General features: G+C 40.5%; 1 protein-coding gene across 1 annotated transcript in view; it reads right to left on the reverse strand.

Annotated features, from left to right (window-relative positions):
- The window catches only part of Ltn1 (E3 ubiquitin-protein ligase listerin), a 124,662-nt gene that overhangs the window by 8,266 nt on the left and 103,469 nt on the right, over positions 1 to 12,927 (reverse strand). Inside the window, exons 19-21 of the mRNA XM_081732734.1 lie at positions 10,240 to 10,388; positions 3,357 to 3,574; positions 55 to 246 (exon numbers count right to left, since the gene is read on the reverse strand). Coding sequence (XP_081588860.1) covers positions 55 to 246; positions 3,357 to 3,574; positions 10,240 to 10,388 — 559 coding nt within the window. The remainder of the gene's footprint in view (positions 1 to 54; positions 247 to 3,356; positions 3,575 to 10,239; positions 10,389 to 12,927) is intronic.

Below are 12,927 nucleotides of genomic sequence, written 5' to 3' on the forward strand. Positions count from 1 at the left end.
CAGTGAAAAAAATTACAATATAAGTAAAATTTCCTTTTTATTAGATGATCATACCTGATGCGTAAGGAATATGGTTAACTGCATCATCCAATTCCTCCACTGGGCGATCCCTGCTGCCTGCTTCTTGCTCTCAACCTTCACTGGTCCTAGAGGATGATTCTGTGGCAACTGAATTAACAGCTCCATTTTAGCATCGTCCACTATGTACAGCGCCACCACTTCACGAACAGAACTATGAACTACAATCTGGAACAAAAAAAAAAAAAAAAAAAAAGCAAATTACATTGTTTCATATTTCTACAACATTTTGATTATTCTCATTCGACAATGATTTGCACCTGTGGACTTTACATTGAGAAAGCCGAGGGTTTAATTTTTTTCAAAACAAAATGATTTATTTAACTGAGAAATCAAACATTAGTAATAGTATTCTGAGACCATACTCATGATATTTTGTTCACATACAGCTGTGAGAAGCCAGGTAGGTCGTGTCGTGGTGTAGAGGATGGAAGGCAGAAGGTTCCCAAAGCACACGTAAAATCGAGTGTTCTGCAAGATATCGGGAAGTGCATAAACAGGAGGATCATATGGGCGAGCGCCGATGGGAACCTATGAAGGGCGGTGGCAATCAGCGGCCGAGTACGTGTCCGTAGACAGGACTCACAACTGGGGAGCAATAAATTACTCATTTCACCTGTCTCTAGTCTTCTTTCAGGGCAGTACGATTTGTACGTCACACATTCATGACATCAATCCTGTCTTGTGGCTTTAAGTAGATACCTTCGCACAGGAAAAAGCGTATCCACCTACCGCCATCGGAACCCAGCGTGTTCTGCTCTGACCTAAGCCCTATTAAACGCGAGTGTGACTTAGTAGTACGATGTCTGACGCCAGTAACGACCATCGGCCAACTACATCAAGATATACAGCGAGCATAGGATAACACACCCCAGAGAGACATTCAGAATACGATCCTCTGTCAGCCCCAATAGCTACTTCTGTGGACGATCGGGTGGTTACAAGCACCACTGAGTTGGAAAATCCTCTTTAACATTTTTGGATCACCACTACCTGTAATATCGTTTCTGTGTACCGACTGCGGGCTACAGTACATCTGCGAACTCCTACTGGGTGTTCTTGAACGCGTTTCCACGACTGTATGTTGTATCTTCTAATAAATAAAAATAAAACTGATCTTCAGTATGATTGAACCACGGAAAATGACCGAACTGTTTGAAATATATTATCTTGGATTGTTTGGCATTGTTATCAACTTCTCGAACTACATTTTTATCATGTTACTTTGATTAAAATTCATATGTTGATGTGGAGCGGAGGGTCATAATCTATACGAGCTCATTAGATTGGAAAGTTGAAACTCAGTATGAATACCCCTTACTAAAAATAAACGGACATCTGTCTCGCTGTTCTTGAAAATATTCATTGTAAGGTAGGCATATCACACACATACAGGTAGTAAACACTGAAACTGAAATACCTTAGTAGAAAGCCATAATTTGTATTTAATGAAGTGTTGAAGCGCCTTTGGCGGCAGTACAGAAACAACATATGGAAAGGATTGACAGAGGTCCTGCACTGCTTGCAGAGCGATTTGCAGCCATTCCTCTTGAAGCGCAGTGACAAGTTTAGCACGTGCACGTGGTGGAGGGAAACATTTCCTCACTGGCTCCTCTAACAAATCTCATACAGGCTCAATAATGTTGAGATCCGTCGATTGAGAGGTAAATGGCAGATGTTCAACCTCATTGTCATGCCCATCGAACCACTCTGCGACAAGTTTAGCAGGCATGAATGGAGCTATTATCATCCTGGAACACTGCACCGCCGTCCGGGAAGAGTGTTCGAACCATAAGGAGTAAACGGTCCTCCAGAATGGTTGGCAGTGACACGACCCTCTAGACCAATTAGTGGGTTCAAGGCCTGCCATGATATTGCACCTCAAACCATTACGGATCCGTCTCCATGTTTCACTGTGTATACCAAGCAGTCTGGGTTGTATGCATCAGAGGGGCTTCTCCAGACGAACACTCTTCCTGTTTGGAAAACAGTATAGCTGGACATCTCAGAATAAAAAACGTCTTAGGTTATCCAACGTCCAGGTTTTATGCTTCTGGCACCACTGAACCCGCTTTGTGTCATATGTGCTATTGATTACAGGCTTCGGTACCGCAACTCTTACATGGTTATTGGTCTTATACAGGTATCGACGGACTGTTTTCGTGTACACAGGCTTGTGAGGTGTGTATTCACTTCTACGATGATTGCCGATGCGAGGTTTCCAGTTTTCGTGCTAACCATCATAGTCAATGTCCTGACGTCCCTTTCAGACAACTTCTGTTTTTCCCTGCAGTTGCTCCTCCTGGATGTAGTTCGTCCTTCTTGTTCATATGCACACATCACCCTGGATAGTGTAGCTCGTGAGACGTCACAAAGTGTTGCAGTTTCGGACACACATGTACCTGCTACATGCGCCCCTCTTTTGAAGTGGGACATGTCCACCATTATGCCGCTCTACATACAAGATTTGACGTTCACTAACGAACCTCTTCTACTAGAGTGACTATCAAGGACCTGCACACGTGACTCATTGCCTAAAAGTACGATATAAACTACCAGATGGCTCTGGTGAGTCCCGCGAACATACTATGCTATTTGCGCAGGTGTTTCAGTTTTAGTTTTGGCCACTTGAAAGCACCATCATCATGTACGTGATCATATCACGCCAAAACGACTGAACAGTTTAAAATGAATTTTGGAACATAATTTGGACCTCGCATGAGCTCGGATTTATCATGTCATTTTGAAACAACGACGTATCCAAAGGGAGTGCGACGAATGTAAATTTCAGCTAAGAAAAAACAAAGTATCTCAGAATACCTTCTAGCTACGACTATGAAACTTGGTAAATAAGTTCCTCATGAAAATAAGCGGTATATGCCCCAGATTTTTCAAAATTGCTGTTTTAAGTGGATGGGAAAGGGGATAATTTCTGTAATTGTTTTCGCCACATTTAAATTGACCTTGTCCATTATTTGTGATCGCATCACGGAAAAATGACTCACCGTTTGAAATGAATTTGGAATATATTTAGTACCTACCTTAAGCTGGGTGTTTATCACGAAGCTTTGCTTAACAGACACATCCTAAGTGAATGGAAAGGTTCAAAATTTATTCTTAAAATAGAGTATTTTATAGGTTTTCATCATTAAACTTTCATTGAATGCGTATCCTAAGACGCAGGAAGAGGATTCAAATACTTCCCACAACTATTCTTCCCGTGTGGTGAAAAGGCATTTCAACTAGTTATAAATAAAATTGTGAAGAAATCTATTTACCTCCATGTTTGTAAACTTCTTCTCTTCTCGTTGAATACTTCTCATTTCTTCCTGGCAGAGGAGAGGAGAAATGTAGAAGGCTGTTATTTTTTCAATTAAACTACACGTGCGTTGATCAGTCTCTGACCACCACTGGCGTACAAGCGCTGGAAGCCTTCTTAACACATCACAATACATCCAACACACGACATGCTGAAGACTCTCACATGTCACAGGGTCTAAAAGAATACAGCTAAGATTAGGCCATTTCCCAACCTGTGTGTTGGAACAGTTAAAATTTAGTTGGAATAGTTTATTATATATGAGGAGTGATCAGAAAGTAAAGTTACAACGCCTGCAGTGAAACATGCATATATTATTTCACACAACCAATAGGAACCAACAAATAGTACATACATTATGTTTTTTCGACATAGTCTCCATATCGGCTTAGGCATTTGTCGTATCATGAGATGAATCTTAAGATTCCCTCCCGGTAAAAATCCTGTCCTTGCGTGTTCAGCTACGCTGTCATGAAGTGTTTCACCTCCTTGTCTCAAGCAAAGCAACGATCTCCTAGGTGCTCCTTCGAGTGCGGGAACAGGTGAAAGTCGCTTGGAGCGAGGTCCGGGCTGTACGAAGAGTGGTTGATATCCCAATGAAATTACTACAACACTGTGGTGGTCTTCTGGGCTCTTTGTTGGTGACGTTTTCTCTACCAGTCGTAAAATTTTGACACCATTCTGTGGCATGCTGACGAAACATTACTGTTTCTCCGTAAACCTCTACCAGCTGCCGATAAATTTCAGCCGCCGTTACATCTTTCGCCCACAGAAGTCGAGTAACTGAGCGGGAGACCAGTTTCCCAAACGAGTCGCCATTTGTGTTTGCCTACAACTAGCGCCATTGGTGGCTGAAACTCTGCACAGTTGCCAACTCCACGTATTAAAAATTACCACACAGTCTTCATTCCTTTGTAACAGACAAGACTCCAGAAACATCGGCCTTGTAACTTTAGTTTCTGATCCTTCCTCGTATATACAGGGTGGACCATTTATCTTGATACCTCCTTGTAACTTTTAAACTAATAGATACCTAACGCTGAAATTTCGTTTTATGCAAATATCGACACGGGAAAATTGTTTGACATACACAAGGATATACAACGTATTGTTGGAAACTTTCGTTTAACATGTAGATTTGAAATGTGTAATACCCTAACGCAGCACTACTTGAAAAAAACATAACGTTAGGTTGGGTTAGCAACACTGTTAACCTGCTGGTATCACGGAGTCTCCCCTGCTGATATTTGCATGATACAAAATTTCAGTGTTTCTTATTCATTAGTTTAATTACAAGAGCGTATCAACATATATATATGGTCCACCCTGCATATACGAATGCAACACATTGTAATCGCTTATACAGGGCGAGCACAAAAACAGTTCCTGCTTTGTTTTGATTTGATTTCCAGTTTAACGTCCCTTTCCACAGCGAAGCCATCTCAGACATGGATCTACAGCTAAACATGGAATCCGAACCACATGAGCTCCCGCCCAAAATCGAACCCGGGATTCCAACGCCAAAGGTGCGTGCGCTAACTGCTTAGACACGAGGGAGCTCAGTTCCTGATTTCAGAAGGATATAACTTTAATACCAAAAGTAGTAGTCGTCTCGAACTTTCACAGTAATTACTTAAGCTCAAAAATTTTTGATGGTAATAATTGGAATTACCAATACGCGATGTGGGTGCCATCTGTTAAGCTAAACCATTCAGACGATAATCATGTTCCAGCCAAATCTTGTGAAGCATAGCATAATTGATTTAATGGAGTTTATAGTTACATTAATGCGTTCCTGAAGATTTGGAAGACGTAGTCTATACACCTGCACTATTCAGAAGTCTGAATGACCTTCAGAATCGCATTACTGTAGCCAAAAACTCCATTATATCCCTTACGCTACACTAGATTTGGCTAGAGCTAAATTCTCGTCTCGATGGTTCCTGCGTAAGAGATGGCGCCCACATCGCATGTTTGTAATTCCAATCAACACTCCGAAAACTTTTTGAGTTTATGTAATTACTGCGAAAGTTTGACCAAAATAGTACTTTTGGTATTAACGTTACGCCCTTTTCAAAACAGGGACTGTTTTTGTGTTCACTTTGTATGTAACCAACTCTTCTAACAGAGAAGTCAACATCAACAAATAATAAACACTTAGATCTATTCGGTTCATTGAAACAATTTATTAACCTCTTTATTTCTTATACAACCCCTGTTCACATCTTCTCATACCCTCTTCTACTTCATTTTTCTACATCTTTATTATCACGGAACCACCTTTCATCTGCCCTGAACTATTTAAAAGAACTGTACTTGTTTTTTGTATACATCTTACGAATCACTAATATCAAAAACAATCAATTCCACAATCACAGATCCGCGGAACAATTTTTAATACAGAGACTTAGTTTAGCAATTCAGCGGGGAAACGCAACTTGTATTTTTAAATCATTCCCCTCTGATCCTATTATGGAAGAAGTTTTTTTTATCTTAAATAGTTGTAGGGGACATTGAGGATGAAGATCGGCCTAAGTACCAAGAACATTAATTCTTTTAAACCCAAATGATGTTGACTAGAAAGGAGAGTAAGGTGTCACAAGATGGTGAGAGGTGATAGTAATGGTGAGAGGTGAATTCAAAAGCTATAGAGATCTTCCCTATTTAAAAGGAAAATACAAGCAGGGATTCATGCTTTTGATAAAATATGCCAACGAAGCAGCTTTTGTTACTAAATTATTTCATCATTGTTATTTCTTGTTTAGTATGTTATTTTTGTTAAATTGTTTTCCTGTTTTACTAATACTTTATTATCCCTATTGCTTTATTGTTAATGTTATATAGAAATGAAAAAAATCCACAATTATATATACATCTATTACCTTAATTAAAAATATTTTTCGCCTCGCTTTCTTCCCAACACATGGGTACACTGTAGCTCCATTATATCAAATAATAAGATTAATATCCAAATCTAATGCTAACCAGAATATAAAACGAAACAGTTACTTATTACATGTGAGTGTTGAAATAAAATTAACTTTCTAGTTTTATGTCCCACAATTATGGACCCAGGCTAAGGGAAATGGTGATTAATAATGAAGAAAATGGAGGTAAACTGCAGAACGCAGAGAAAACCCACGTACACTCATGTCCAAAATGATTGTCGCATATCTATAACTGTCTTCTTGTAAGAATATAATTTGATAATGATTTTGCAGGGTACTTTTAATACTTATACTATGTGTATAATCGGGAAATGTATATTTGTGGTAAATTTCATAGGAAAAGAATTACATATACGAAAACTAGAATAAGTAAAACAAAATATTGCTAAATGGACAAGAAAGTTTTATTGTTTTTATTTACTGCTCTTTTGACATGATATTTTCCACATACATGTCTTTGCCGATTACACACATACTAACAGTATAAGAAATACCGGGCGAATTCGTTATCAAATTATATTCCTAGAATAACATATTTATAGACATGCGACAATAACTTTGGACATGAGTGTACATGTTGTTTGTCCACCACAAACGGTTGATTAATGAAAGCGAATGATTATGAAAGAATTAGTGGAATAAGAATGTGGGAGGAAACAGGCCCAATAAATCCCACCGGCACGATGCTGCCCATCCACCACATGGCCTGGGATTCAAACCAGAGACCCCTCACACCAGAGGTAAGAGTTCTACCACTGAACCGTCGTGCTCTCCTCTATTCACAGAAAATTAAAAACAAGACTGAAGATATTTCTCACTTATTTGTGCAGTGATTTTATTTATTTATTTATTTATTCGAGGCCATTAGGAGGATAGAAATTAGCTAGAGTAATGGCCTAAAGCAACAGCATTAGGATTAAAGATACTACTTACACAAGTACTGCGTATTTAAGGCTTCACTACAAAGATATTTATTTGCACACGCCAATTGATTCTCTCCAATATTGGGCATACTTACTTCTAATGCTATAAATAGATGTATTAATCTATCACAGATAAAATATTTTTCGGGAAATTTAAATTTCCTACCATTTAACATATTTCACACGTAAATAATTGTTTGTGTTGGACTACGAATCTACAGAGCGGTTGCAAATTAACACTCTATTAATAATTGTTTATAACTTTTTTAATACTTAACCAAATTTCATGAAACAAAAAGCACTGTATTACATATCTCATTTATGTTTTGCACGTATCAGTAGCGGGCCATGGCGCAACGTCTAACTTTGCGTAAGCACTCACAGCTGGCATCTCGGTACGAAGTAAGGCAGTCCGTGGTACAAGTACAGAGATGGTGGCGAAGTGTGAAAGGACCTCGTGCCTCGGTAGATGCGAAGACCATACGAATTGCTATTCGAAGCTCCAGATATTAGAACCCGCAGTCACCCCTCCACATTCACGACGGAGGAAAATATGCAAGCAGTTCAGGAAATGTTTACTAGAAGTTATCAGAAATTACCAAGACAGGCATCTTCCAAAATGTTAATCCAATGTTCTCGGGATTGCTGCCAGAGTAGGTGTTGCTGTGCTGAGCTTTCGTTACCATACAGCGGCAACATCTTCAGAGCTATGTGTTGAAGTGTGCTGGTCGTACAGATTATATAGTGGTCTTTAAGAATCGCTGTGTTCCTATTGGCTGTTTTTGTTGGCCAATGGCGTGCTCTGATTTTTCTGGTGGAAACTGCTCTCTGATTGGCTGATGGTTCTTTTCGTACTGAGAAGCTGGAACCAGATGTCAGGTAGATGATAACCTTCGTCTCTGTTGATGGATGGCTTGTATGTACGGATGAATAAAGATTCATGTATTTTCCTGTCCCAGAACTGTTTACTTTTCTTTAGTACTTCAATTTAGTCCCACATGGCCGTATGATTGTATTGTATGCAGTGTTCGGCTATTGCAGATTTTTCGGGTTGTTTAAGTCTAGTGTGTCGCTGGTGTTCTTTCATTCTGTCTTCAATGTTCCTTCCTGTTTCACCTATGTAAGTGGCGTTACATTCACAGGTGATCCTATAGATGCCTGGTGTCTTTAATCCCAATGAGTCTTTTGCACTTGGTAGTAAACTCCTGATCTTCGGTGGAGGGCAGTGTACAGTCTTGATGTTGAATTTCTTCAATAGTCTTGCTAGTTGGTTGGAGGTTTTTCCCATATATGGAATAAGTGCAATATTTTCCTTGTTTGCCGTGTTGTCCTCTTTTGTGGTGCAATCTCTGCTACTGTATTTTCTCATGGCTGTGTTGATCTGTTTCGACGAATACCCGTTGAATTTGAATACTGTTTCCAGGTGAGACAGTTCTGTGCTTATATTATCTGGATCTGCTATTTGGTATGCTCTGTGTATTAGAGTATTTAACACCCCCATCTTCTGTGCAGGATGATGAAAACTGGTCGCATCGAGGTAGAGATCAGTGTGTGTGGATTTCCTGTAGATTGAATGGCCTAGACTTCCATCTGGCTTCTTGTATACGAGTACGCCCAGAAACGGGAGTCTTCCTTCTGTTTCTGTTTCCATTGTGAACTGGATGTTGCGGTGTATAGAATTCAGATGCTGCAGGAATTCGTCGAGTTCCTGTCTGCCATGGGGCCATATGACGAATGTGTCGTCTACATATCTGTAGAATACTGTAGGTTTGTATGTTGCTGTTTGTAGCGCTTTGTGTTCAAAATACTCCATATAGAAGTTCGCTATTACTGGAGAGAGAGGAGAGCCCATTGCCACACCATCACTTTGTTCAAAGAAATTGTCTTGGTAACTGAATTAGGTAGACGTTAGGGTGTGTAACGTTAGGGCGTATATAATCTGTACGACCAGCACACTTCAACACATAGCTCTGAAGATGTTGCCGCTGTATGGTAACGAAAGCTCAGCACAGCAACACCTACTCTGGCAGCAATCCCGAGAACATTGGATTAATAGTAGACGCCAGCAAAGCTTCAAGATCATATCTTCCAAAATGGTTCAACTTTACAAACAATCCGAACTGATATGAAGGAGGAATTGAATTTTCATCCATGTAAACCACATTACTGCCAGGATTTATTGCTGAAAGTCTGTGATCATTGGTTGGAGCATCAGGAGATGATAATTGCTTGGTATAAAGACTGGTCAGATCATTTCAGTAATATTCTGTGGTCAGATGAAGCCGTGTTGCATGATGGAAGCTTGTTAACTAGCACAATTATTATTATTCGGCAGGAGGGTATCCGACGGTGGTTGTTGGAAAAAGCCAGCATTGCCCAAAAGTCACAATGTGGTGCAATATGACACCCACGAAAGTTGTGGGTTCATACGTTATTCGGGACACAATGAATGCAGAACTCGCGGTACAGTATCCACGAGGGACAGTTACAATAACCTAATCTTTATGCAAGATGGAACCTCACCTTGCTTTGCACGTCCTGGCTATACGTGGCTCGACACTCATTTTCCAAGATGGTGGTTGGGACGTCGTGGTCCCCTTGAATGGCCAGCAAGGCGTTCTGACCTATCGTCGTGCAATTTCTTCTTCTGCGGATGGGCAAAGGAGAAAGTTTATCGCACAGAACCAAAAATTCTTAATGAATTGGAGGAGTCGGTTCTTGCAAAAGTATCGCTGGAATATCTGCAGAAGTACGTCACAAACTTGTCTAACCGTTTTCGAAAACAGGTGGATAGTTGTGGTGCTTACGTGGAATTTTAGCAACGCACAACAATTCTACCACTGTACGGAACATAATGCTCTTTGTTTCATGAAACTTGGTTGTTAAAGATTAAAAAAGTTATTCAAACTTTTCAACAGGAGTTAATTCAATAAGGAGTTAATATATCCCAGCCTTTCCTTATTTCTCTTACCTGAGAGCTCCAGCGCTGGTGGGACAGAAAACAGTTCACATATTCTTTGGGTGGGCGTAAAATTTCCTTTTGGATCAGCCAACTGAAGGATCTTCTCAGGCATCAGACGGAATAAGTTATCTAATAAACTTTTCAAATGATTTGAACGTCTGAAAAAAATAATAAACATATGTAACTTCTTACAAAGAGTGAAAAAGTGGCTTGACGGACCGGGACTCGAACCCGGGATCTCTGGCATACCGTGCTGATGCGTTATATATGTAACTTCTCTTTACAATTTCATTTATTGTCAATTTACCAATTTTACTGGAACCTACGAAATTAAATTCAAAGCAGGATCCTTTGTAATAGCAAAATACTACGAAATAGAATTGATACTAATTTCCTGTAGCCGAATGGTTAGTTCGCCTGGTACCGAGTTCGATTTTTAATGCAAATGTAATTTTAGACATTGACAATTTACGAGTTATGTAAATTAAAAGATAGTCAAGCTTATTTTTAACAACTGGGAATAATGGCTCTTGAGATATGCTGACTACGTTATTGCTGAGTTCCAACAGGCCTACAGCCTTTAGTGACTTTCACTGCCTGGAAGTTCAGCTTATTAATAATATTAGCATCCATACACAAATGTTCATAAGAATTTCTCCGAAAATAGTCAAATATGTAGAAATAAGTCATACATACGGCTTGCGGCATATGTATATGTAGGACGCATAATATGGGACCGATAAAGACAAAGTTCAGCACTGAACACACAACATAATTTAATCCCGGCGGGAGCTCATGTGGTTCGGATTCCACGTTAATCAGTAGGTCCACGTCTCATATAGCCTCGCTGCTCAAAGGGACGCTAAACTAAAATCAACACAACAACAATCAACACAACATAATTTTAAACATTTGGATATAATTATCTTTTATGGTCTCTTCGCCGATGTCACACATTCTTCGTTTGATGCTGCGAGAATTATTTAAATCGAATAAACATCCTCATAAAGGGTACCCATACTGCACCAGATGGGCCCAGCAGAATCAAGTATTTCCATCCATTAGATAGAATTCAGACCCTCGTTTACAATCAAAAGTCTTAACACTCGAGTAAGTCTATTACCCGTTTTTATTCAATGTTATCTAAAAGTAATAGTGATACGTTGAAAGTTTTCAGTGATACTTATGTAATTGTTATTTACTTCCTGAATACCACTGTACAAGTGACAGTTTGATCACCTGGTCACTTTTCCATCAGTTCAAAGAATCCACAATGTAAACATTTCGCCTACATTTACACTGCGCACCATTAAAAAAAGCAATACCAAGAAAGTCTAGAACATCGTAGAAAGTCGAAATTTACAGAATACGTAGAGCAAGGAAAGATAAATACTCGACTGGCAGGACAGCGCCGTATAGCAGCAATGACAGTAAGCGGAGGTCGGGCAGAGCCACAGTTCCGTACTAGACGAAGATTGATGTGACGTTACTGTGTGCATACCTCGCTTCGGTTGAATATGACACGTTCTTCCAGCTGGTTTCAGCCTCTGATCACGGAAGAATGGTGGCGTATCGCGAGTGTAACTTATCCTTCCGCGACACTGGTACCCGTACTTCCACAGTGCAGCGCATATGGACTCGATTACTCTAGAATGGCACTACGCAGCGACACACCGAATCTCAACGACCGTGCCGTAGTACGCGTCGCGAGGACAGACGGCTTGTACGTATAGCTCTGGCATCGGACAGTCATGTCCTGCACATGGAGCAAACTCTGCAAGCTGTTCATAACCCTCAGTGTCCCCAAGAACAGTTCTACGTCGTGGCAAAGCGGGCCTATTCATGTGGCTTCCGGTGACTGAACAGTATAGGTATGAATGATGTCGCTAACATCACAAATGGAGACAGGAATAGCAGGACATCTACTTTTCAGACGAATCCGCTTCTGTTTGCAGTTTCATGATAATCGCATCCGTATCTGCCACTACCATTGTACTAGGTTGGGAGATGCCTGCATTTTGCATCGCCATATCGGTCCGGTACTAGTGTTACGGTGTGGAGTGCATTGGATCCCGTGCCAGCTTGTGCCCTCTACACACTGACGGACATCTGACCGACTAACGCTGCATTAGCAAGGTGCTGGACCTGATTGTGGTCCCTTCAGAGCAGGTCCTACATTCCAGCATGATAACACACGCTATCATGCTCCACGTATTGTCCTATACTTCCTGGCTGGACACAATGTTCCTCCGCTTTCCTGATCTCTCGCTGATTGAACACATCAGGTCAATGGTTGCACAAAGCCTCTCATATCTGCGAACTTAGCCAGCTACAGTTAAGCTGTGCCATCGTTATCAAAGACGTATGGCTTACCATACACCAGATGGGCATCCAAAAGCATATCTCCTTGATGCCTCGCCGTATTCCACCCGTTCTGACCGCTCATGATGGACTCATAGGTTACTGGCCGTCGCTAGTTCTGCTCCGCTGTCGCTATGTGCTCATGCGTCGCACAGAATGTTAAGTTTAATAACTTGCTACTTGTATCATCAGGTCTCTGCTTGCCAACTTTGGCACTGCTATCTTATCACCTTCTAAGCGATGGATTTTTAGCGGTCAGCAGTGTAGTATTCAAGGAGTATATGTAAACTATGGTAAACTATTCCATCTGAATATAGTTTACCAGCATCTACGAGT

Source organism: Thermobia domestica, chromosome 1, assembly GCF_964235325.1.
Source record: "Thermobia domestica chromosome 1, izTheDome1.hap1.1, whole genome shotgun sequence".
NCBI lineage: Eukaryota > Metazoa > Arthropoda > Insecta > Zygentoma > Lepismatidae > Thermobia > Thermobia domestica.